The 26,390-nt window shown below is 36.5% G+C and overlaps 1 protein-coding gene across 5 annotated transcripts in view; it reads left to right on the top strand.

Annotated features, from left to right (window-relative positions):
• Nucleotides 1-25,278, top strand: part of TTC6 (tetratricopeptide repeat domain 6) — a 225,790-nt gene extending 200,512 nt beyond the window's left edge. For 3 of the 5 annotated variants that reach the window (XM_047739120.1, XM_047739123.1, XM_047739122.1), the window contains 7 exons: nucleotides 809-882; nucleotides 11,739-11,949; nucleotides 15,160-15,312; nucleotides 16,128-16,298; nucleotides 16,699-16,728; nucleotides 23,775-24,000; nucleotides 24,446-25,278. In XM_047739120.1, the coding sequence (XP_047595076.1) occupies nucleotides 809-882; nucleotides 11,739-11,949; nucleotides 15,160-15,312; nucleotides 16,128-16,298; nucleotides 16,699-16,728; nucleotides 23,775-24,000; nucleotides 24,446-24,582 (1,002 nt within the window). In that variant the 3' untranslated portion in view covers nucleotides 24,583-25,278. The remainder of the gene's footprint in view (nucleotides 1-808; nucleotides 883-11,738; nucleotides 11,950-15,159; nucleotides 15,313-16,127; nucleotides 16,299-16,698; nucleotides 16,729-23,774; nucleotides 24,001-24,445) is intronic. The other 2 variants (XM_047739121.1, XM_047739125.1) reach the window with 2 other exon arrangements.
• The last annotated feature ends 1,112 nt before the right edge of the window (nucleotides 25,279-26,390 follow it).

Consider the following 26,390-nt stretch of genomic DNA (forward strand, 5'->3'; position numbering starts at 1 on the left):
CCCCACAAGACAGCCAGCTTCCTCCCTGTGGCACAGCCTGGGAAGGTCTGTGGATGAAAGAGGAGCAAAGAGAAGGAAAGCGGAAGGGAGGAGAGGGAGACCACCTATTAAGGTTAGCTCCTCTTCAGTGCCTAAGAGAAGACAGTGAGTGTCAGGGCCACAAAGTCAGGACCTTTTGCGGGCTTAGCCCTTTTTATTCTCTTAACCTCCTCCTCCCCAGGGCCATTCAGGTCTATCCTAGCTGACTTCTTTAACTCAAAATCTTGGGGTTAGAGTTTACATTGCTTCCTCTCAAGAGCTTCTAGGATCTCTGGACAAAACGACATACTTCTTCCCAGAAGTGTGGATTCCAAAGGTAGGAGCAGCCTTGTCAATCCACACAAACCACCCAGTTATACAATTTCCTGGGCCTAGGTGCCTGTTTGTCCTATAGACATACACTGCCAAAACTTCTCTCCAAGTGAATTTCCATTTCTATCTAGAAGGGGAAGTCTCTGGTGATGTGCACTGGGGAAAAAACAATAAAAGAAAGCAGATGAAATAACTCATTACACAGAGCAGGGCAAAGCCACAGGGAAAGTGGAAACCAGTAGCATAAGATTCTGAGTGAGTTTTCAGTTACGAATTTCCTCTGTTCCATCCATTCTCATTAGCTGTGATACTAAAATGAAAAGCAAAGTTTTAGGAAGATGTGTATTTTAATGTTTGTGTTAAGTATATTCATGGTAGAATCAAAGTTAGAAGGAAGTTTAAGAAAGCACAAAAGATAATGTTACAAAATTAACAAAAACTTATAAAACTATTTCAGGATTTTAAACAAGCTGCACTGATAAGCAAGACTAATGTGAGCCTTTGTCAAGCAACTGCCATGTGCTATCACAGGTATGGAGTGCAATTTATGTTGATGTGAAAGCAGGTAGAACCATCATATTTATAATGATAGAAGAATAGAAGAAACAGGAAAATGTTGTGGAACTAACAGAGTATAAAAATGGGGAGAGACACAAAGATTCCCTGTAGAGAAGTGGGGAGCCCCCCTGAATGTGTCATTATAATAAATGATTTAGCCAAGTCTTCAAGAAATACCTGCATCATGGCATTGGGGAACCCATCTGATACAACCCCATTTACTGGAAAGGACCTTGGTAATATACAGGATAAAATCATGCATAGCTTGAAATAGCTAAGAACAAAATAAAATTAATTAATTTTGTTCATAAAATGGAACTAACTTTTATAAAGCCTGTTTCCTGGAAGAGAGAATGATTTCAAAACATATTTTCAAGAAAATTTTGCATTTAGAAAACGTAGTCCTAAATCTAAAACTAATTACAACAATACCAGTAAATATCCACAAAATATAAGAAAATCTATAAAAAACTTATTACTTAAACCATTATTACCTGTTTCTGGGGTTATTATAAAAATAAGTAATGGGGCACCTGGGTGGCTCAGTCAGTTAAGCATCTTGACTCTTGATCTCAGCTTAGGTCTTGATCTCAGGTTTATGAGTTTGAGCCCTGTGTTGGGGGCTGTATTGGGGGCTACTTAAAAAAAAAAAGTAACTTATAGAAGGGAAGAAAAGAATAGGCTCAAATATAGATGACAATCAGTTTAAAAGTTACTCAGATAATACTAGAGTAGGTAGATTTTGTTAACAGTAGTGTTTATGTTTCTACATATACATTTGACATCTAAAAGTTAGTTTCTGGTCATTTTGCTTTAAAAAGCATAGAGATTTAGCACATGAAGATTTTTTTGGTAGGATGAGATATATTTGATTAAGTAATAGTTTACAGTACTATTTTCATGAAACAACAGCAATTAATTGGAGGAGAAATTTGGATATTCATAAATTATGTAAGCTAGGCTGTGTAAATATCTAGTTTAGAGAATAGAACATAGTTTGAATTATTTAGGATATCAGCATTCTTTTTTTTCCCCCCTTTTAGGACACAGATAGTACAGCTACATTTTTCTTTGAGTGTCAGACTTTTAATTTTATGAACATAGTAATATAATAATTGGTACTTGTAAAAGGTGTCATTGAGGTAAAAGCCTAAACGAGTCTCAGACGTTTAATTTTATATAGAAAGCAAAACATAGTCACACCATTGTCTATGTTAATCCAGGAACCTTTGTACAATTCATCTCTTTAGGTAATTGTCATTCTTAAAAAGAGATGGAATAATGATGACTGACGTGTTTGTTTTGGTGGGTGAGTGCAGACCAAAAATGTCTGAGGTCATTGTATTCTCTTAAAAAAAAAAAAAAAAAGACTCCAAAATTTCTCTCAGCCTCATTCCTATGTTTAGCAGCTATTAGAGACAGTAAAGTTCTCTCTGTGTCAGTTCCTGAGCTCTTTTATGAAATGTAATCACTGGGTCTATATGGCAGACTCCTTAAGCTGATACTGCTTTGCAATTCCAAATAACCCAACTTTCATCAGCCGACTGGAATCTCTATTGTCCTTTAATAAAAGTAGAATTTAAATCAACAGTAAAGCCCTGATAACTCACAGTCCCAATTCCATGTGTTTTAAGTTTTACTGAATTTAGCAATAAGGAATGTTTAGTGATTGGTTATATTTATTCCAGGAAAAGTATTTTTGCTTTTCAAGGTAAGCTATAATATGCTTATACCACAGCAGGTTGATTTCTAAGTACTGAGATTCATTATTGATGTCTTATAGTGGGGAAAGTAAAAGTTTTCCCATTTGGAAAATTCAAAAAAAGGAATAAATCTTTAAATTTTAGGACTTTGATCTTTGAACTCATGGGGTTGCAGACTTTTGAAGTATGCCTTTGTATATATCTGGCTCTCACTCTTGTGGTTGCTAGGAGACAACATTCCTTAGGCTGAATATCCAATATCCAATTTGGTCACTAAGAGTGTTATGGTAGAGTTAATTTTTAGATCTCTTTGAGAAAGGCACTTTCAGATTAAAAAAAAAAAAATGCCACAGAGGGAGAGCCTGATTTACTCAGTTACATGTCCTAGCCACTTTTTATCCCAGAATGTCTATTTAACGTCTATTTTACCCTTTTTATATTTGCATAAAGTATTTTTGAACCTTTGACTCTGCAAGCCACATTCTTTAGTATTGGGAGGTATTTATGATTTATTTGTACAACTCAGTAGGGCACATCTGGTCACGTATGTGATTAATTTGGAAAATGCAGTGGGCTTTTGTGTCTGTGGTCTTGCCTGCACACTCAGCACATGGTCCATAGTTATGGACACTCTAATGATAATCATGCACCTTCCTCAGTGATCATCTTATATTTATTAAAACACATTTTATTAAAAAAACTAATTTTAGATATTTTTATATTTGTAATTGATGCTTAATAATTTATATCTTGGCTGAATATGTATCCTGTTTTGGATACTTGACCACGTCCTCTGTTGTTTAACTGCCATGTGATTATTTAACAAAGGCTTCAATCTAGGATTTTGTGTGATATCTACATATTAAAAAAAATGAGACTGCTATTTCTAAGTTGCCTTTCTGTTTGTCTTTCTTTCTTTCTATTTGTACAGGGGGCTGGGAAGTCTCTGGTTTTGGCAATGTCACCTCCTCTGGACTTGATTTTTGTCATTGTCATCCTTGAAGAGGTTGCTATGTGTCTTTCAAGGTCTCTTTCTAACTTTAGGGTTTAATAATTATTTATTTAGTCTGAATAGATTAGGTGCTCATTAAACTTTAGTGCTTATAGAGGAGTTAAGATAGCAGAGTAAAAGAGTGACCTGAAGCTTCTCTCATCCCTTGAACACAGCTAGATAGTTATCAAGTCATTCTGAACACCCAAGAAATCAATCAGAGGTCTGTGAAAACAAAAACTGCAAGTCTATAAGTAGCAAAGTGACCACCTTTGGAAAGTAAGAGATGTGGAGTTGACTTAGGGGAGATATGGCTGTGGATATATTTGTGGGGAGGGAGACTACTTACAGAGGCTACCACAAAGTATTAGAAGCTGTGGAGTGCAAAATCTGGATGTTTAGTAGTCCGCTGTCATGGAGGACATGCCTGGTTTAAAGGTGTTCAGGTGGCAAAGTGGGGCAGAATCCCAGGACTGAAAACATGGTCTGAAGATTCCCTGGTTTGAAAGAATGGGTGGCTCCAACATGCTGCACTGTTCCCAGACATAGAAGTGGGGAAGTTTGGACACAGGCAGAATGAATGCAGGGTTCTGAGAGAAACTGGGGACACAAGAGGGGTGATTGATTGCTCTTCCATGAGGGTGCACTGAAAAGTAGGGGCACAGACGTTCAGCTTGGAGGCTAAAGATCAGGGCACCGCCATACTCATCTTGCCCAACACCACCATTAGCCTTCAGGGAGCAAACCAATGCCACCCAGAGGAGGCTGGAGCTCCTTACACCAAGCCCCCCTTTCCCCCCACCCCTGTGCCCTGGAGGCACATTTCCACTGAAACAATTCAGCCAGAGAATCAGCACAACAGACCTCTCTCCTAGAGGACCAACACAAACAATTAGCTGACACCATGTCTACTGATCATGACCAAAACCAAGGAAATACAATTTTAAGGACATATTATGAACAACTATATGCCAATAAATTAGTCAGTCTGGAAGAAATGGATGCATTCTTGGAATCTTATGAACTACCAAAACTGAAACAGGAAGAAATAGAAACTCTGAACAAACCCATAACCACCAAAGAAATTGTAGCAGTAATCAAAAGCTCCCAAAAAACAAGAGTCCAGGGAGAGATGGCTTCCCTGGGGAATTCTACCAAATATTTATTTATTTATTTATTTATTTTTTAAGATTTTATTTATTTATTTGACAGAGAGAGATCACAAGTAGACAGAGAGGCAAGCAGAGAGAGAGAGGAGGAAGCAGGCTCCCTGCTGAGCAGAGAGCCCGATGCGGGACTCGATCCCAGGACCCTGAGATCATGACCTGAGCTGAAGGCAGCGGCTTAACCCACTGAGCCACCCAGGCGCCCGTCTACCAAATATTTAAAGAAGAGTTAATAGGATTCTTCTGAAGCTATTTCAAAAATAGAAATGGAAAGAAAACTTCCAAATTCATTCTATGAGGTCAGCATTACCTTGATCCCAAAACCAGACAAAGACCCCAGCAAAAAGGAGAATTACAGACTAATATCCCTGATGAACATGGATACCAAAATTACTCACCAGGATACTAACCAATAGGATCCAGTAGGGCATGAAAAGGATTATTCACCATGACCAAGTGGGATTTATCCCTGGACAGCAAGGGTGGTTCAACATTTGCAAATCAATCAACGTGGTATATCACATTAATAAAATAAAGGACAAGAACCATATGATCTTCTCAATTGATGCAGAAAAAGCATTTAACAAAATACAGCATCCTTTCAATTAAAGCTCTCTCCACAGTGTAAGGATAGAGGGAACATACCTCAGTATCATAAGAGCCATCTACAAAAAACCCACAGCTAATATCATTCTCAATAGGGAAAAACTGAAAACTTTCCCCCTAAGATCAGGAACATGACAGAGATGCCCACTCTTACCATTATTGTTCAATATAGACTAGAAGTACTAGCCTCAGCAATCAGACAACAAAAGGAAATACAAAGCATTTAAATTGGCAAAGAAGTAGTCAAACTCTCACTCTTCAGTGATGGCATGATACTTTGTGTGGAAGCCCAAATGAATCCACCCCAAAATTGCTGGAACTCAAATATGAATTCAGCAAAGTTACAGGATATAAAATCAATGCACTGAAATCAGTTGCATTTCTATACACCAATAATAAAGCAGCAGAAAAAGGAACCAAGGAATCAGTCCCATTTGTGATTGCACCAAAAACATTAAGATACCTAGGGATAAGCCTAACTAAAGAGGTAAAAAATCTGTACTCTGAAAACTACAAAGCACATATGAAGGAAATTGAAGAGGACAAAAAGGAATGAAAAAGCATTCCATGTTCATGGATTGGAAGAACAAATATTGTTAAAATGCCTATACTACCCAAAACAATCTACACATTCAATGTAATCTCTATCAAAATGCCACCAGCATTTTTCACAGAGCTGGAACAAACAATCCTAAAATTTGTATGGAACCACAAGATGCTGAATAGCCAAAGCAATTTTGAAAAAGAAAAACAAAACTGGAATCATCACAATTATTGATTTCAAGTTATATTACAAAGCTGTAATCATCGAGACAGTATGGTACTGGCACAAAAACAGACACATAGATCAAAGGAACAGAATAGATAACTATATGGTCAACTAATCTTGGACAAAACAGGTAAGACTATCCAATGGAAAAAGGACATTCTCTTCAACAACTGGTATTGGGAAAACTGGACAGAAACATGCAGAAGAATGAAACTAGACCAGTTTGTTACACCATACACAAAAATTAATTCAAAATGGAGGAAAGACCAAAATGTGAGACAAGAATCCATCAAAATCCTAGAGAAGAACACAGGCAGAAATCTTTCTGACCTTGGCTGTAGCAACTTCTTACTAGAAATGTTGCTGGTGGCAAGGGAAACAAAAAAGCAAAAATGAACTACTGGGATTTCATCAAGATTAAAATCTTCTGCACAGCAAAGGAAACAATCAACAAAACTAAAAGTCAGCCTATGGAATGGGAGAAGATGTTTTCAAATGACATATCTGATAAAGGATTAGTATCCAAAATCTATAAAGAACTTACTGTACTCAACACCCAAAAAACAAATAATCCAGTTAAGAAATGGGTGGAAGACATGAATGGACACTTTTCAAAGCAGACATCCAGATAGTTAACAGACATGTGAGAAGATACTCAACATTACTCATCATCAGGGAAATACAAATCAAAACCATGATAAGACACCACCTCACACCAGTCAGGCTAAAATTAACGACACAAGAAACAACAGATTTTTGCAAGGATGTGGAGAAAGGGGAACACTCTTGAACTGTTGGTGGGAATGCAAACTGGTGCAGCCACTCTGGAGAACAGTATGAAGGTTCCTCAAAAAGTTAAAATAGAACTACCCTATGATCCAGTAATTGCACTAATAGATATTTACCCAAAGGATACAAAAATACAGACTCAAAGGGGTACATGCATCCTGATTTTTGTAGCAGCATTATCAACAATAGCTAAACTATGGAGAGTCCATTTGTCTATCCACTGATGAATGGATAAAGAAGAGGTGGTGTGTAGACACACACACACACACACACACACACACACACAGGAATATTACTCAGCCATAAAAAAGACGAAATCTTGCCACTTGCACAACATTTATGGTGCTAGAGTGTATTAAGCTAAGCAAAATAATTCAGAGAAAGACAAATACCATATACTTTCATTCATATGTGGAATTTAAGAAACAAAACAGATAAAGCAGATGAGCATATGGAAAAAAGGTGAGAGGGAAACAAACCATAAGTAAATCTTAATGATAGAGAACAAATAGAGGCTTGATAGAGGGGTATGGGTGGAGGATGGTCTAGATGGGTGATGGGTATTAAAGAGGGCACTCATTATGATGAGCCCTGGGTGTTGTATGTAAGTGAGGAACTACTGAACTGTACTCCAGAAAACAATACTGCACTGTAGGTTAACTAAAATTAAAAAAAAATATATAGGCGTGATAACTACATAGGTATAGAAAAATAGCTTCAATTATTGTCTTATTTTTTCTTTTAAAATTGAGTAGTTCATACAAAAAGTGATACTGTATTTTATAAGCCATATATTGGTATATGTACTCACAAAGATTTTTAATTTCCTTCTGGGTATGAGTGGGGCAGTGCATTTGATGCAGTTGGATGTCAATATACTAGAAGCATTTCAATGATATATAAGAAAACTATGAGAGAACTGAGATTGCTGTGGAAATTTCAGTTTACTTAATCACCGTAGGTATGCATGATAGGTAAATAATTTGCTGCCACCCATAGATAGAAATACTGAGCACAACAACCTATCAGCTAAATGCATTTTATACAGAATCACTGCTGTCTAATTATTCTTGATAAAGAATTTGTTATCCAAAGTAATCTTGAGAAACAGGAACAAAGCTGGAGGTATCACCATCCCAGATTTCAAACTATACTACAAAACTGTAGTAATAAAAATAGTATGGTACTATCACAGAAGTAGACACATAGATGAATGGAACAGGATAGAGAACCCAGAAAGAAATTCATGTTTGTATGATCAATTAATCTACACAAAAGAGGGAAGAATATACAATGGGGGAAAAGACAGTCTGTTTTTGAGACAGATTCTCATAAATGCTGTTGGAAAAACTAGACAGCTACATGCAGAAGAATGAAACTGGACTACGTTATTACATATACACAAAAAGGAACTCAAAATAGATTAAAACCTAAATGTGAGATGTGAAACCATGAAAGTCCCAAAAGAAAACATAGCCATAATCTCCTGGACACCAGTCTTGTGACTTTTTTTTTTTTGAAATGTCTCCTCAGGCAAGGGAAACAAAGCAGAAACAAACTATGGGGAATACACCAAAATAAAAAGTTTTGCACAGCAAAAGAAACTATGAACAAAAAGAAAAGGCAACCTATTGAATGGGAGAAGGTATTTGCAAATGATTTATCTGACAAGGGGTTAATATCTAAAATATGTAAAAAATTTATTCAACTCAACACCAACCCTCCAATAACTGGATTAAAATGGGCAGAGAACTGGTATAGATATTTTCCCAAAGAAAACATACAGATGGCAACAGGTACATGAAAAGATGCTCAACATCACTGATCATCAAAGAAATGTAAATTAAAACCACAAGGAGAAATGACCTCATACCAGTCATCTTAGCTGGTACCCAAAAAACAAGAAATAACAAGTGTTGGTGAAGATGTGGAGAAAAGGGAACCTTCTGGTGCACTGTTGGAATGTAAACCGGTGCAACCAGTGTGGAAAACATTAAGGAGTTTCCTTTAAAAAAGAAATACTGTATGATCCGGTAATTCCATTATTTTACCCAAGGAAAATGAAAGCACTAATTTGAAAAGATCTATGCAACCATGTGTTTATTGTGGCATTATTTATAATAGTCAAGATATGGAAGTAACACAAGTGCCCTTGGATAGATGAATGGGTAAAGATACAATACACACACCCAGACACACACAGACACACACACACAAGCATGAAACACAATGGAATTACTCAGCTATAAAAAAAAAAAAAAAGATCTTGCCATTTGCAACAACATAAATGAGGATATTTATTGCTAGAGGATATTATGCTAGGTCCAATAGATCAGACAGAGAAAGGCAAATAGGGTAAGATTTCACTTAAATGTGGAAATTGAAAAGACAAATGAGCAAACAAAAACAGAAGCATCCTCATAAATACAGAGAACAGGTTGGTGACTGCCAGTGAGGACAGGGGTGGGTAATGAGAGAAATAGGTGAAAGGGATTGAGAGGTACAGAGGAAAAGATCTCTGTAAACAGAGCACAACCTCAGGCATTGTTACTCTTATTTAGTGAACTTTCACCTCTCCACTAGTGCCAGTTATCAGGAGAGAAGCACAATTTCACTCTAAGCTACTGAGGGAAATAAACCTATGTTTTCTTAGTAACAATCCACAGAGAACTTAACAGATACAATTGGTTCATGCATATGAATGTTCACTTTCTGCCTGTCTGAATTATCAGAGGCCAAGTTTTCCTGGTATTTCACTGCTGTTTCTTGTACAGTTTTCTGGCAGAACACTCGATGCCCCACTTTTGGGTAGTGTTTGCCAAAACATGGAATAAATATCGTAAGTACCTCAATTATTCTTCATGGCTTAGACAGGCATTAAAAATATTCAATCACATTGTGAGAAATTAGAGTGCTTTTCAATTTCAAAGTGAGTTCTTTCTCAAACCTTCTGAATTTGTCAAGGAGAAAGTCTCAGCTAAAAGCTAGTCTTTCTGTCTTTCCAACATTTTCTAAGAGATGGTCCAGCCCTCAGGTTCAGTTTTCTGCAGACTACTGTAGTATCCAACACCAATACTTGTTTATTTTTATGGTTGCTTTCTGTTTATGGTATGAAATAAATAATTTTATATTTATGGGATTGAAATTGTTTTTTTTGTTTTTTGAAATAAACTGAGTTAAGTAAAATGGTGATTTGACATAAAGAAAAATCTTCAGTAAATGATAGTATAGGTAGAATATAGGGCAACTGTCACCAAGGAGGGGCTGAAGTTTGGGAAACAGTACTTTAAGGAATATTCTTGAATAGTATCTAGGAGATGACAGTCTCTAGAACAGTTTCCCTTGGTTCCATGTATTTTATAAAGGAAAAATTAGTAAAGTAGTGATGCATCTTGTTAAATTTTTTTTTTTTTAGATTTTTTTTATTTATTTGACAGAGAGAGATCACAAGCAGACAGAGAGGCAAGCAGAGAGAGAGAAGGAAGCAGGCTCCCCACCCAGCAGACAGCCCGATGCTGGACTCGATCCCAGGACCCTGAGATCATGACCTGAGCTGAAGGCAGAGGCTTAACCTGCTGAGCCACCCAGGCATCCCTGCATCTTGTTAAATTTTGAAGCCTTTTTGAGAAAGTAATGAAGGGAGTGGGAGAAAGATGATAATCTTTATTGAGCATTTCTTTACTAAATGGTTTTCACACATGCACATTTGTTTCTCATAACAACTTTGAACAATTAGGATTAATTTGCACATTGAGGTTTAGGTCTGAGCGTCACACCTTCCTTCTGACTACACTGTTGAGATATAAAATCTTGTGCACTAACTGCAGACATGTCAAAGGTGAATGTGAGGTAGAGATGACTGTGTGGAAAAATGTGAAGTTTGGAGTTATCGTTGACCCGAGTCTGAATCTTAGATATGTACACTGCTGAGCCTCCCTACACTGTTTACCGTGTTACTTTCTATGTGCGAACTTTTCTGAGCCATTGTCTTTTAATATATAAAATGTAGAAAAGTATGACTAGCTTAGGAATTGGTGGAGGGATTGAGTGAAATAGCATAGTTACCGTAAAGCATTAAGTACAGTACCTGGTAAGTTAGCAGTTACTCAATGTTAGCTCCCTCGTTCCAGTTTTTAAAAAAGATCCTAGATGTTCTCTGTGTCAGTTGAGACTGAATGTAATTATTAGATACACATACAAGATGGAAAAGTGATTCTCTCTGGCCATGAGCAAATGACTGATTTGTTCTCTAGCCCTCACCCCCCAAGAGAATAATAAGAATGAGAGATAGAGTTATCATTTAGTCACATCTATTTGTAACTTAATAAATCAAATGCATTTTCCTTTTCTCCTTTCCTGGTGTCCACAGAAAGTGTTTGCCTTTATAAAAGATCTGAAATAAGGCCTCCTATGTGATAAAAATTTGGTTCCTTTCATTGTATAAGGAAATATTAAATACATAAAAGCACTTATTTTATTCTGATTTAAATAGTATATTTCATCAATCAAATAAGTTCATGAATGCTATTCAGACATTTATAGTTCTGAAAAAAGAACTCTAAAATATCATCCCAGCAGATTCTGTTGTAAAAATGGCTCTTACCTCCCTCTTTCCTGTCACCAAAATCTTCAAAGACCCTGTCAGACTTTCTTAGGTTATATGAACTTACTTCCTATGATGGATGATAAAAAAAATGAAAGTTTTTTTTATATAAGGGTCAAAGCCAATCGTCATGAATAAATTATGTATAGAAAAGTACTTAGAAAATTCACTAGAAAGGATCAATATTTTCATTTATTTTCAGAAATAAAGAGTTTGAAGAAGCTGTTAATTTCTTCACTTGGGCTCTTAAAATTAATCCATGCTTTCTGGATGCTTATGTTGGACGGGGAAATTCTTACATGGAATATGGTCATGAGAAAGCCACCAACCAAGCACAGAAGGACTTTCTGAAAGCACTGCACATTAATCCAACATATATAAAAGCCAGAATTAGCCTGGGTTATAATTTGCAGGTAACGTTATATAACAATATATTAGCCCATAAAAACACCTTTTGGACAAGAGAAAGACTATATTTAGCCCTTTAGTGGTGATAGGGATATATATTCTTTCTTTGGTTGTGTACATTTTACCTTTCCCTTACTATCAGTATCCAGATCAGAGCTTCCAAAAGTGTTTATTAGTTAGAGGGAGCCTGCCTGGGGACCACATCCAGGGACCTGAACTACTAGTGAAGTGTGGACCCTCTGAACCCGAGTTTTCTTTTCTTTTCTTTTTTTTTAAAGATTTTATTTATCTGACAGACAGAGATCACAAGCAGACAGAGAGGCAGGCAGAGAGAGAGAGGGAAGCAGGCTCCCTGCTGAGCAGAGAGCCCGATGTGGGACTCGATCCCAGGACCCTGAGATCATGACCTGAGCCGAAGGCAGCGGCTTAACCCACTGAGCCACCCAGGCGCCCCATGAACCCGAGTTTTCTTAATGCTTTATCTGACCCCCACACTTACAGACAACTTTTGAAATTTGCCTGATGAGTTTCACATATGAGAATGTGGCTAACATTTGTTTCACTAACTTATACTTGGGCCCCATAGGTATTGTCCTGTTGAATTAATGACAAGCTAGAGAGAATAAACACTGTACAAAAGTTCTGAAGTGGATTTTAGCCATGCACTGGGTCAGACAACCACTGTACAGGGATTTAGGTCATCTTCCAAATGGCAGGGAGCCTATCCTGGGAAGGCAAGAGACCAGGTGTTTGTCCTTTCAGCAAGACGGGAGAGCATTACTCTGTTACCAAGTAGGTCTCTGAGTGATTTCTGGAACACTCTGACCTGACACATGCACTCACCAACCTATTTGCATTAATAAAATTTGTAGTGACATTCTTGGAATAAAGTGCTAAGTGTGTTATATTTTCCATGAAGAGGAACTGAGCAATTTTAAATCTTCTTTTTTTAATATTTAAAATTTTAGACAATGGGCAAAAAATGTGCTCAAATTATCATAATCTGCATAAATTTTTGTTAATAATCTGCAATTAAAGTTGATTTTTTTTAACTTTGAAAATGAGTTTGACTGATCCAATAATACTGGAGGTGATTTTTAGAATTGGTGGTTATAGTGAGGTATGCCCAAGAACTCATTAATAAGGGAAACAATTTGATCGCCCTCTGAGACTTAAGCATAAAATTAGCCATTATTGGATCACAGTAGAAATTTATAAAGTCAATTGGAAGAGACAGGATGACTCCCAAAGCTGTAAGAGCTAACTGCAATCCAATGAAATGTGTTAACATCATCATTCATTGCATTCAGTAGGCATTTTACTGAGCCCCTAAGATAGGGGCCTAGGGATACAGCAGTGAACGAAATATACTTGGTTCTTAAAGGGTTTACTACTTAGTAGAGAGATGAGTATCAGGCAATCATATGAAGTTATTTAATTATACTCGTGATACAAAGGAAAAGGATGGGTTTTAGAACAACTTGTAACAAGGAAACTTAGATTTGTTTAAGGGGAAGAGAGAACTTTTTGAGAAATTAACATTTAAATTGAGTGTGAAAGACTGGTAATCAGTCAGACTTAAGAGTTGAGGCTAGGACCCAGTGAACAACCCATTCGAATGGACAGAGGACCCAAATGTTGGAGTGTTATGGACAAGAAAAGAGTGTTGTAGGACAGGCTAGAAAGTAGAAAATGACTGGAGGTGAAGGCTTTGCAGGACAGTTAGAAATGTCAGTATAGGGGCGCCTGGGTGGCTCAGTGGGTTAAGCCGCTGCCTTCGGCTCAGGTCATGATCCCAGAGTCCTGGGATCGAGTCCCGCATCGGGCTCGCTGCTCAGCAGGAAGCCTGCTTCCCTTCCTCTCTCTCTGCCTGCCTCTCTGCCTACTTGTGATCTCTCTCTGTCAAATAAATAAATAAAATCTTAAAAAAAAAAAAAAAGAAATGTCAGTATAATTAACCAAAGCAATGACATCATATTTTTGTTTTATGAAGATGTCACTTGGTATGTATCAACCTGAAAGAAGACTGAGAAACACTCAGTAGGAAGGATTGAATCAGGAAAGAAAGGACTGAGAAACGAGAGTTAGAGAGGTTCATCTAAGTTCTGCCCAAGGGAAAGAATAACCATTTGTTCAACAAATTCTTACAGATTTCCCTACTATGTGCCTCGCATTAGTGATATCGAGGTTAGCCAAAAAGGATTTCAGGAACAGATGACAGATATCCCATTGTGAGGCTGTTTGCAGCTTAATATTCTTATATTCCTTGTTTCTCCACTGAATTTCTTATGGCAATGTTGATTTTCACGTACTTCAACCAGAGGGAGAAGATTTGCCAGTTAAAGAACAGTGTGTAGTTATCTTACTAGTTTTATGCAAGAGTCACTGGGCTCAGTTTGGTTAATGTGACTCAGCTTCTCAGCTTCTGAGATTCTGGTAAGTTGGATTTTTAGCCTATACATATAAAGGACAGACTCTGGACTCAGTGCATTTATCAACTCACTACCTTACACCGATGAGGTATTTAGTTGCTACCTGCTCTTCTCTAGGAAATACTCAGATACCTTTCAATTAACAGTGCCCCTCTCCTAACTTTTTTCTTGTTTTCCAGTTGGTGCTAAGGTTTGTATAAACAGAAACTTGGCAGATTTAAATGCATTTTCCATGGACTATGTATAGGTACCCTAAAATTCCAGATGCTGGTACAGTTTATCAAAATAGGTTTTACACCATTATTTTTTCTCTTATTTATTAAACACATTTATTTTATTATATTCAATATATATATAAACATTATATATGTATATAAAATGTTTAACTGGAGATTCAATGCCAGGCAATAAATACAATCTCTACCTATGTGCATGGAGTTCAGTGTAAATTTTGTGGTGGTGATTGTCAGAAACATCGGTGTTTGATATAGTGGCCATGACTTTATGGTGGCCATGATTTTATGTTGTCCAAGACCGGTATAAGAGATGACTCTGACAATTAGATTTATTTTGATTAATTAAAATGTAAGCATAAATACTCAGAGGTAATTTAGTCAATTGAATGCACTCAGAGTACAGTCTACTTCCTTGTTTAAAATAGGTTAGATTTAGCACAATATAAATTTACCCTTACTAAAGGCTTTATTTGATTAGGTTAGAACCATAAACATTTGTCATGTTATGGACAATTTCCTACTTTATGTAAATGAAAAATTTTTCTAGGCCCAAGGAAAATTCCAGAAAGCTTGGAATCACTTTACCATTGCCATAGAAGTTGATCCAAAATGCTGTTTAGCCTATGAAGGAAGAGCCGTGGTCTGTCTTCAGATGGGTGATTATTTTGCTGCAATTCAAGACATTAATGCTGCCATGAAGGTAAAAATCCCTTTAGATGATATTATCATTAGCATCAATTAGCACCATTAATGAATAGCATCATGTAAGTTCTCTGTAACTTTTTTTTTTTAATTTTATTTTTTATAAACATATATTTTAGTTCTCTGTAACTTTTTAAAGTAACTTGTAGGGAAAATAATATTTGTATTTTTTCCAGGAGATTCCCAGAATAAATAATTTTTATGGCTTGCCAATTTTATAACCTAAGTACATTTAAAATCCAAAATACACACTCATGATAAATGTTGATTCCTCTCAGTAAATGTAATTTATAGTTTCATGGGACATCAATATTATTTTGTCATAAAAATGAATGCAAAACACAAAAGCCTCAGGTTTTGTATACAGTGACAGAAAACCTTTTCTTCTAGCTTTTGGATTCTGTTTCTGTACAAATAGGCAGATTTTGTAATTTTTAGTTGCCAAAAAAAGAAAAGGATGGAAAGATAATTGCTACTACCTCAGACAAATAAGCATGTTAACTATTTAATTTATTCTCTAGTATAACTGAGTCAAACAGATAAGCTTCTTGCCTACCGCGTCTCTTCTTTCAAAAGGAACTGAGTATAGCAGTAAGATTATTTGTTTTATTGCAACCAAATCAACAAAGGGTTGACACTGAATCAACTTCACACCAAGCCCTTTCCCAAAATATTTGCTCTAATGGGGTTTCACCAGCACTATAAAATTACTCGTTTCCTACAAGTAGATTTCATAACATTCATTTTTACAGACATGAAATTGGAGATAAATACTGTTCCTAGATGCTAAATACTCATACTATTATATTGCAGATCAATACTACAGCAGAATTCTTAACAAATCGTGGTGTGATTCACGAGTTTATGGGTCAAAAACAGAATGCAATGAGAGACTATCAAGCAGCAATTTCTCTAAACCCCACATATTCACTGGCTTACTTTAATGCAGGAAATATCTATTTTCACCACAGGCAGTTTTCCCAGGTAATGTGTTTTCCTTAACATTTTCTTTTTGACACTAAATGCTTTCTTTGTCATATATAATTTCCAAAGAGCAATCCTTACGTCACAGGCTAATCATTTATTAGCTCTTTTTAACAAAGTTCTTTTTCCTAAGAATGTTTGTAATTATTTATTACATGTTCACATTTCTATGGATTTATTTTCCTCAATATCATCAACCATTCAACATTTGTCCAGTAAACATTGTTCTGGACTTTCCCCAAGTGTGGGCCATTGCCTTGCTGTCCTTATTGTCAGCTTCTGGCCTAAAATTCTTTCTCTCTGTGCCCCCACTTAGACAAATCTCAGACTTCCTTCAAGACTCTTTTTCATTGATGTGATTATCAAACTCATCTTAATTGCTAACATTTCTAAATTTCAGTCACATGAGCATTTGACTGGGAGTGAGGAGGTAAGGATATCAGTTCTGATTATATAACATCTTAATCTTTTCAGAATGTCTGAAATGAAACTATTGGGTTATTAGATGATATTTTTTATATTTTGAATTTATTTTATTTGAGCTGTAATGCACTTATATAATTCAAACTCAACTTCAACTTTTTATTTATATTCACTCTTTTGTTCTTTATCTTCAACTTATCTTGCTCTTTGTCTATCCTTGAGTCAGAAGTTTAAATCTTTTTTTTTTTTTAAAGATTTATTTATTTATTTATTTGATCAACAGAGAGAGATCACAAGTAGGCAGAGAGGCAGGCAGAGGGTTGGGGAGGGGGCGGGGGGGGAGCAGGCTTGCCGCTGAGCGGAGAGCCCTATGTGGGGCTCAATCCCAGGACCCTGGGATCATGACCTGAGCTGAAGGTATAGGCTTTAACCCACTGAGCCACCCCGGTGCCCGAGTCAGAAGTTTAATTCATTTATTGTCACCCTTTAATTTGTACTGTGATGAGTGTTAAGTTTAGGCCATTTCCCTAACTACTGCTTCTAGCAGTATCCTACGTATTTCGGTCTGTAATGTTTTTTATTTTTGTTTTCCTAAAATGTTACACATGAAATGTTATTTCCCCTTTGATTGAAGAATAAATTAATAGGACACTTAAAATGTCCAGGTGGAAAGGCTTTACATTTTCTAATTTTGAAGTTTATTGAGTTTTAATGTGTTCTTGTACATGCCAACTTAAAAAAAAGTACTCCAGGGGACTTTTCAAAAAAAGAATTTCTACTATAAGGATATAGAGTTAAAAATATCCATATAAGATCTACGTTATAAATTATGTTTTTAATTTAGCCTGTATTCACGCTTGTTTTCCATTTGGTTGATTTTGGAGTGGTAAAGGTTTAAATTAGTGTGCCCTCTATAATTTTCTCTACATCTCTTGTAATTTCTGCTTTATGAAAAGTGCTGCCACATTATTATTTTATGTACAGATATTCAAATACATTACCTATGCATTGTGAATGCATTTCAAATGCCCTCTGTTCCTTTAAAATGCTCTTAGGTATAAATTCACTTTCATCTGATACAAAGATCATAACCTCTGATTTCAAATGGTTTGCTTTTGCCTGGTATTCCTTTGCCCTTCCCTTTATTTTTAATGTTCAGAATACTTTATTTCCAGCTTGTGTCTCTTTTATACAGCATACAGTTACATTTTGCTTTAGATGGCAATTTGAAAATACTTAGCTTTTAATAATAATAATAATAATAGTAAAATTTTGGCATGGTTGATTTAGTTCTGTTATTTAATGTCACAGTGTACTTATATTTGATGTATTTTATTCTGTGGTTTATTTAATTATTTTTAAAGGATTTCTGATATTTAGGAAGGTTTATAGCTTTGTTTTAATGATTACCTTTATAAAGGTAATCTTTATACTCTTAGTTCCTTATTTCTTTAATTTTTCTATTACGAACAACAATAAAATAATCATTTAATCTTTTCTTCCCTTATTCCTCCCTTTCATCTGTTTGTTGATTTTAGTTAATAGTGTTCTCTTTTCTAAAAAATACTGATCTTTTTTTAGGGGCACCTGGGTGGCTCAGTTGTTAAGCATCTGCCTTTGGCCAGGTCATAGTCCCAGGGGGAGCCCCTTGGCAGGCTCCCTGCTCAGTGGGAAGCCTGCTTCTCCCTCTCCCACTCCCCCTGCTTGTGTTCCCTCTCTTGCTGTCTCTCTCTGTCAAATAAATATATAAAATCTTAAAAAATAATATTTATATTTTTATTCTTAAATGTGTTACAGTGTCAGTTGGTGCCAGCCTTCTACTCTGTCTCTACTCTCCCATTTTGTTGTGAGTTTCATTATTCCTCTACCACCAAAAGACTTCATATTTGCATACCATTTTGTTACCCTTATTTCACATGTTAGTCTTAGTTCTCCAGTTAAGTTTATTCAGTTCTCATCACCAGGCTTTTTGCCAAAGTTTCCCTCCTGACCACTCATTTCTCAGTTGCCTGAAATTGGTCTTCTAGCAGAGTCCCGAGAAAGGGCTCATGAGAACAATATTCCTTGAATTTTTTTTTATGTTCATAGCTGTTTGCCTGCAGTGTTTACAACTTAAGGCAGCTTGTCTGGGTTTAAAATTCTGACTCACTTTTTCTTTCCTTGAGTGTCTTAAGTATTGTTTCACTATATTCTGGTGGATGTTGGTGTCAAAATATGATCTTTTTGTTGCAAACCTGACTTTCAATTCTTTTATCCGTGACTTCTTTTTGTCAAGATCATCAAAGATTTTTTTTAAGTAAAAATTTTTGCCAAAGTACATCATAGTACACAGTGTGCATTTTCAATATGTAGATTTCAGAAAAGTTTTGTTGAATTCAGTATAAAATTTTTTTGTTTCATTTTTCTTTTCATTGGGAATGAATGACAATTATTATATCTAAGATGTCCTTTGAGTTCTATATACCAATTATTTTTTCTCATGTTTTCTATCTCTTAGTTTTTGTTTCATTTTCTTTGCCTTTTTCACATCTCTCTTCTAAATCTCTCCTGTGTTCTCTGAAATCTCTATTATCTCTTGTGGACTTTATAGATCAGGTTTCTTAAAAAAAATTTTTTTTTCCTAGTTTCATCTCATTCCCATGTCAAACCTTCCTGGCCACCTCATTTCTGATGAGATCTTTCATTACTGATTTATTTTTTCTTAAATGCAATTGTTCCTTTAACAATTTTTTTCTAGTTCATTTGGAAATGTTATATTATAATTTTTATCTACGTTGTAGCAATACCTTTTATTATCCGGTGAGTTTTTATTTTCTTTCCAAAAATTAAGCTATTATTTTTCATCCTTGTTTTTGCAATGAAGGCAGGCAAATTACTTTTCTGTTACATTTGGATGAGAGAAATTTTGTTCCTTGTCAAATAGCAGAGATTCTTATGAGAGCAGGGTGATGAGCCATGGTAACTCCAACCTGTGCTCCGTTTGATGCTATGGCAAAGGACTTTACAAAATGTCCTCTCTAGCCTAGCTAGTCTGGGAAGGCTTCTACCACAAGCTCTGTGTTTTTCAGAACTTTCCACAATCCTTGCCTTCAAAGATAATGTACTCACTTTATTTTATTTTTATTTTTTAAGGATTTTATTTATTTATCTGACAGAGAAGGAGTGAGAGAGCACAAAGGTGGTGGGAGCAGCAGAGGGAGAGGGAGAAGCAGTCTCCCTGCTGAGCAGAGAGCCCAATGGAGGGCTTGGATCTCAGGACCCTGGGTTCTGACCTGAGCTGAAGGCAGATTCTTAACTGACTGAGCCACCCAAGCACCACCCCTGATGTGATGTACACATTTTTAAAAGGCTTGGGTTTTCTTTGTTGTTGTTGTTGTTTTTTTTTGTTTGTTTTTTTTTCTTTTGCTTGCATTTTCTGAGACCTGTAACCTCTGTGTTATCTTGTGCCACCAATACTGCCACCGGATCCCTTAATAAAATGACCCATTGAGTCATCTTTATGTACCAAGAGGCTATGGTTCTTGTCTTTATTTTCCTGGAAAAGTTCAGCAAATATTTCCTTATACCACTTAGCTCTTCATTCCTTCAATCTCCATATATTTATGACGTACCTGCCGTGTATGAGGCATTAATAATACCCTGAGAGTATGGAGTTAAACAAGATAGACTTTTTTTTACTGATGGAACTTACTTCTTATTGGAGGAACAAATAGAAAACAAACAAGAAAATAGTAGTAGTGATGAAGATCTAAGGCAGTCTCACAGAAGCATTATTCTATCAGTGTGAGCATATGTGCGGGACTGAGACTGAGATTGCCTGGATAGGTAAGTATAGGTGGAGAGAAGCGGTTTAAGGAGCAAGCCCGGGGGGTAACACCAATGTTTAAGAGTGAAACAGAGAGGAGATGCCAGAGAGTAGACTGAGAAGAGAGCATCCAGCCAGGCTGATGGGAAGAAAAGCAGGACAGTATGATAATACCTTGAGAATAATGTGCTTTAAGAAGGGAAAAGTGTCCTGTGTCAAGCGCTGCTGGGAGAAGTCAAGGAAGAGGGTGTTGGAGGAAGTCACTGATGATTTTGGCAAGAATGTTGTTGCGGCCATGGTGAATCAGAGATTTAGATAGGTAAAGGTTGTGGAGGAAATATGGGGTGAAGAATTAAGCAGTTCAACTGGTCAGGAGGTCCTGGGAAGAGAAGTCATGAGATGAGAAGTAGTGAAATGAGGTAGAGTGTGGTAAGAAGTTCTCTTAATTCTGTAAATATGAAGGATAGTGATTCATGCTCCGTGTTAATAAAAAATGTAATAGAAAAGAAGAAATTGTTGGGACAGAAGGAAAGTGGCAGGGATGATTAAGATCAAAATCTTAGAGAACTGAGGTTAAAGTATGGAAGTTTCTGGGGTGGTCTTTGAAGGGAGCAGGACACGTTATTGATTATACCATGAGGGAAGGCAGAGACTTGGGGCACAGTTGAATGCAGACAGAACTTTTTTTGGAGAAAATGGCTTCTGTCCCCTGCTCCCCACCTCCTCAACCTTTGTTTCTAACTGTTCTGGAAGGAAGATTTAGGGGCAGGAAGAAGGGTCCCTCAATACATCAAATAATCTCTAGACGGTTCAAACCTAGATATGTTCTGGCTTCTTTCAGCATTAGTTAGTGACTTAATAATTTTAAATCACTTTTGGATGAGCCACGTGCATGCATCATGAACTATGAGTGACATTAAAAAGATAACTGGATCTGCTTTTTAATTAATTACAGTTATTAGGGCATTAGACCGATTGTTAAAAAATCAAGACCATCATTGTGGTAGGTGTCTTTGGATTTTAACTGCATCACAACCATTACTCCTATACTTCAAGTTACTTCATGAAATGGATAGGCTTTTATTTTCTCAGCAATATATTTTGGAAGCTATAAGAGAAACTTAAATTGTTCACAGGCACATTATTGTGAGTTACTGAATTCTTTTATCTTAGCTGAAGTAGGCACTTACTCCTACCTGATTGAAGTCCTGGTTTTGTGATGTAGAATAGTGTGGCCTTTATTGATCATTTACTGGTTAATTAAAATGAAGCCTAAATTACTTTTTAGTCTTGGCCCTGCTTGGAGTCATTTCCTTGCCTCATTTCTGATGATTCTGAGTCCAGTCTTCTGTCTGCGAGTGAATTCTCTTTAAGCCCTTCACAGGAGGATGTCAGTTCTGCCATCCCCTTAACAGATCCTTATACCGCACTTCGCTGGCGCATTGAATAGTTCCATCCAAAAATGAGATGGGTTACACAATCTTGAACGAATTGCCTCTTGAAAGTCAGAGGCAGCAAAATTCATGGAGAATTGTCTTAGGATAGATGGATATTTTGTATATACTTCATAGACTAACCTCACTTAATCCTAAAAGCAAAAGTGGAAGTAGAGTTCTAGTTGTTACTTCCATTTTACAGACAAGGAAAACTGGGAACAAAAAGAGCTTTATCTACTCACCCAAGACATAGAGATGACAAGTGGTAGAGCCAGGATTTGAACCTAGAAATCTAGCTCCATGGTTTGAGCTCTTGGCCACCATGCTACCAGTATTCAATTTCACTCATGATGGAAGTGAATTGAAGTCAGATCCCTGGGAAACATAGAGAAAAATAGTTCAGTATGGAGACAGAGAAAGTGACAGATAGGTAAGAGAAAACCAGAGAGATGCTCTGTCCTAAGGACAGAGAATTTTACAAAGGAAGGAGAGATCAAGAGTGTCCATGCCACAGAAATGTCCTGAAAGTAAAGAACTAGAAAATGTCCATTGGGCTTGAGGACATCTGCAGCCTTAGCAAGAGTGGAACTCACAAAATAGGGGAAGATAGAAGCAAGACAGTGGTGTGTTGGGAAAAACTGAATGGTAAAAAATTAGAGAGCAACCTGTATTGTTAAAAATGACTTTTCCTTTAAGTGAAGTAAATTTTAAAGTAGGAACCAAATTTTTACCCTCATGGAATTAGAGAAGAGATGTCTAGTTGGATGTCTAAGCAGCATCTGAAGCTATTTGTGGTGAAAGACCATTTAAAAATTTCTAACTTATTATTCATCAATAATTTGCTAAAACACAATATAAACAAGTTATTAGAAATATGTTCATGTCCTGGAATGTCATAACTATGTCAAAGTGCTATAAAAGTTAGTAATGGTTTACTCGTAGTTTCTGTACTTAATCTCTTTATAGAGCTGTAGGAAATGATTTCTCAGACTAAGACCCCAAAACCAATCTACAGACCACACTTGAAAGGGTTCTTTTCAGCTTGATGATGAGTAGAGAATAATCTAGAGTCTTCGATCTTCTTGACAAGTTGATTTTTTCCCTCACTCTTCCTTCTTCATAACTTTCATAGTATCACTAAGTTTTTATCCCTTTTGGTATGGGTTAGAATCTTTTAAAAAAATTTTTATTGCGTTATATTAGTCACCATAAAATACATCATTAGTTTTTGATGCAGTGTTCCAAATTTCATTGTTTACATACAACACCCAGTGCTCCATGGGGCGGGTGGGGGGGGGGGTGAGCCTGGTGGTATGGTTTAGAATCTTATTTGGAGAATTCATTTACCTTTTTAGCTCTTAGATACTCTGCTTGTATATGAATAATGTTAATTTTCTAACATATTTTTATCATGTTGTGACCTTTTCCGATTTATATTTTACCTTTTTCTGGTACCGTGTAAAGGTGTGGGACTTGAGGGGTAAGTAGAGGAGCATTTTTATCACTGACATTATTGAGATTTGCCAATACATGGTGATAACAAAAAGCAAACTGACTTTTGGCTGGACACATTTTAGATGAAATATTTGCCCAGCTAATGTGTGCCCAGTTCCAGGGAAATAGAACCACAGGCACACAAAGAAAAAGAAAGAAAAAGAAAGAAAGAAAGAAAGAAAGAAAGAAAGAAAGAAAGAAAAGTTCAAATACACTTTAAATTTAACCAGTTTTATACATGAAGCAAAAGTGCTTCAGATCGCTATACAGCTGCCAATTAAAATATATTCAACTTATCGTCATCTTCACATTTTATAGGCCAGTGACTACTTCTCAAAAGCTTTAAGGTTTGATCCAGAAAATGAATATGCTACCATGAATCGAGCGATTGCAAATACAATATTAGAAAGATACAAAGAAGCCAAAGAAGATTTTGCACATGTGGTTGAAAGCTGTCCCTTCTGGGCCGCAGTATATTTTAACAGAGCACACTTCTACTGTTGTTTAAAGCAATATGAACTAGCTGAGGAAGACCTAAGTCAAGGTATTTTGTTTTATAATTTTGGGGGGAAATCACAGTGGTTGATATATTTGTTTTTAGACAATAAAAGAAGAAAATCACCAGGTCTGTCTGTCTTGGTAAGCTTACATAAGAATTAAGGCTCTTATATATCTTATCTTTAATGCCATCAATATAGATTCCTTTATGGAATAACTTAAAGTGTGGATAAGCTGAGATACAGAAAATCATCAGGGCAACCAGACATAAACACTGCCAGCCGTCCAAGGAAAGACATTGTACTGTGTTCCTCAAGTTAGTTTTCTTAGAAAGATTTAATATTTAATTTTACTAAATAATCATTTACATTTGAAGAAAAATGCTTTCAAATAAGCAGTGCTAAAGTTCTTAGAAAATTTTTATTTTTAAAATAGGGGACTATTTTCCAGTGTCATCATAAAACATATCTTAAAATGTTTTCCTTTTACAGCCCTGTCTTTGACGCCTGACGATGCTCTAGTGTATAAACTTAGAGCTGAGGTTCGTGGTAAAATAGGTCTGACTGAGGAAGCTGTGGCTGACTATATTCAAGCACTCAACCTTCAAGAATATGCCTCAGGGATATGATTACAGGGACCATGGTTTCTGTAGCAATCTACACAGCTCTTCTTCCTGAAATTGAAACTTATTTGTTGTTTCAAAGGTTGCACTATTTTCATTATTGCATTCATTATGTTTTATTATCTGTATAACACTTTAATTCATTTTAACAATATATTTACATATTAATTCTAAGACTTCTAGATCATTTTCTGCACATTTGAAAAAACTAGTAATAACTGAATTTCTTCATGAGGTGCAGAATTCAAATTGGAATGTTTCTTTGGGAATATTAACATTTAAAATATTTTCTTTAAAGTAAAATAATTCCTTTTGAAACACTATAATCTTCATGATTATAGAAAAAGTATCATTGATCTTTTCATCAATACCTGTTCATGATGTAGTTGACAGTATCCAGGTTTAAAAAAAATAAATGCAGAGCTTATGGCTATAAAGAAATTAAGTACATTTCTTCTCTCTTCCTGTAAACAACATCTACACAGGCCCCTATTTTTCCTGGTACTTGGGTTATTCCACTGGATAAACACGTTTCTCTTTTACATGTTTCCTCCCTTCCAACACAGCACCTATAAAAATTTTGACCTTCCCGTTTCCTCGATATAGTTCTTTTTACCCCTTTGATGAAAGTTTCATAAACATATATAAAAACTTTGTATACATTTATAATTAGTGCTTCAAAGAAGTTAATGAGTAAAAATTAAAGACAGCTAAAAATTCTGTATAGAATGTCTATAAAGGATCCTTGGGTGAACCAGAGAACCCCTTTACTTTATCTTACTGATAAAAACAAAACTTCATCCACATTTGCTTCACTCATTTATGTTCCTTCTTCGTTTCATTCTTCCAGTACATCTCTAGTTCCTCAGAGACTTGTTTTCCCAGAGATCAGACATTTTGGAAAGAATACCTCTATCCACTCAGTTTCCTTTTTTTAAAATTTTGATGTACCAGATTTTCACAATAGAAGGTTGATTTTCATTTGTAAGCCACGGTGGGGATGCTTCACACTATTTGAAGATAATCTTCTAGGCATGATGTGTGGGGCCCACATGAGGATTGGGTCACCCCTAGTGAGTTGTTTCTGTTGGTGAGTCAGACACATTTAATAAGCCACTTCGGATCTCTTGCCTTCACTTGTCTGCAGACAGTTTTGGCCCAGCCCGGGCCACAGATGAGACTCAGACCAAGTGCATGTCCCCACAGACAGCCCCATGCCTCATGCTTCACGCAGCCCCTGCCCCAGGGCATCTGTTTTGGTGCTGGGGTGTTGGATTGCTGTGGGATGCTGCCAGCACTCCCCCAACTGTACTGTGGACGTGCAGGGACCTAAATCCCTGTCAAATGAACCTCTCATGATGGGAGAAAGGAACTGGTAGGTAGAGTCTTCTCCCTCCCTTCTCTTGGTGGGGTGTCTTGAGACAATCAGCATATATAGCTTCCCTGAGGACGCTCCCAGCCGCCACCTTCAAAACATACCTTGTGTCCCCGCTTCTGCCTTCCCTGCCTCACTCCCTTTTGTCACTGCTCCCACTTTCCCCACTTTGCATTTCTTGATAAAGTCATAGCACAGAAGCATTTGCCTTTGGTTCTGCTTTTTGGGATAAACCAGGCTAAGATAATGAGTAATTTAACGTTTTTTTTCTGATCACACACAAACACTTATAACATGAGGCAGGACTGATAGAAACCAAAGGCCATAATAGTATAATGGCCCAAATCATGTCCAACTGGTCAAAATGCTACACGTCCCCCTGTCCACATCCCCTTGGCCCCCAGTTTCTGTGCACACTGGCAGTGTCCTCCTGCACGCA

The sequence above is a fragment of the Lutra lutra genome, chromosome 7, assembly GCF_902655055.1.
Source record: "Lutra lutra chromosome 7, mLutLut1.2, whole genome shotgun sequence".
In the NCBI taxonomy this organism is placed as follows: Eukaryota; Metazoa; Chordata; class Mammalia; order Carnivora; family Mustelidae; genus Lutra; species Lutra lutra.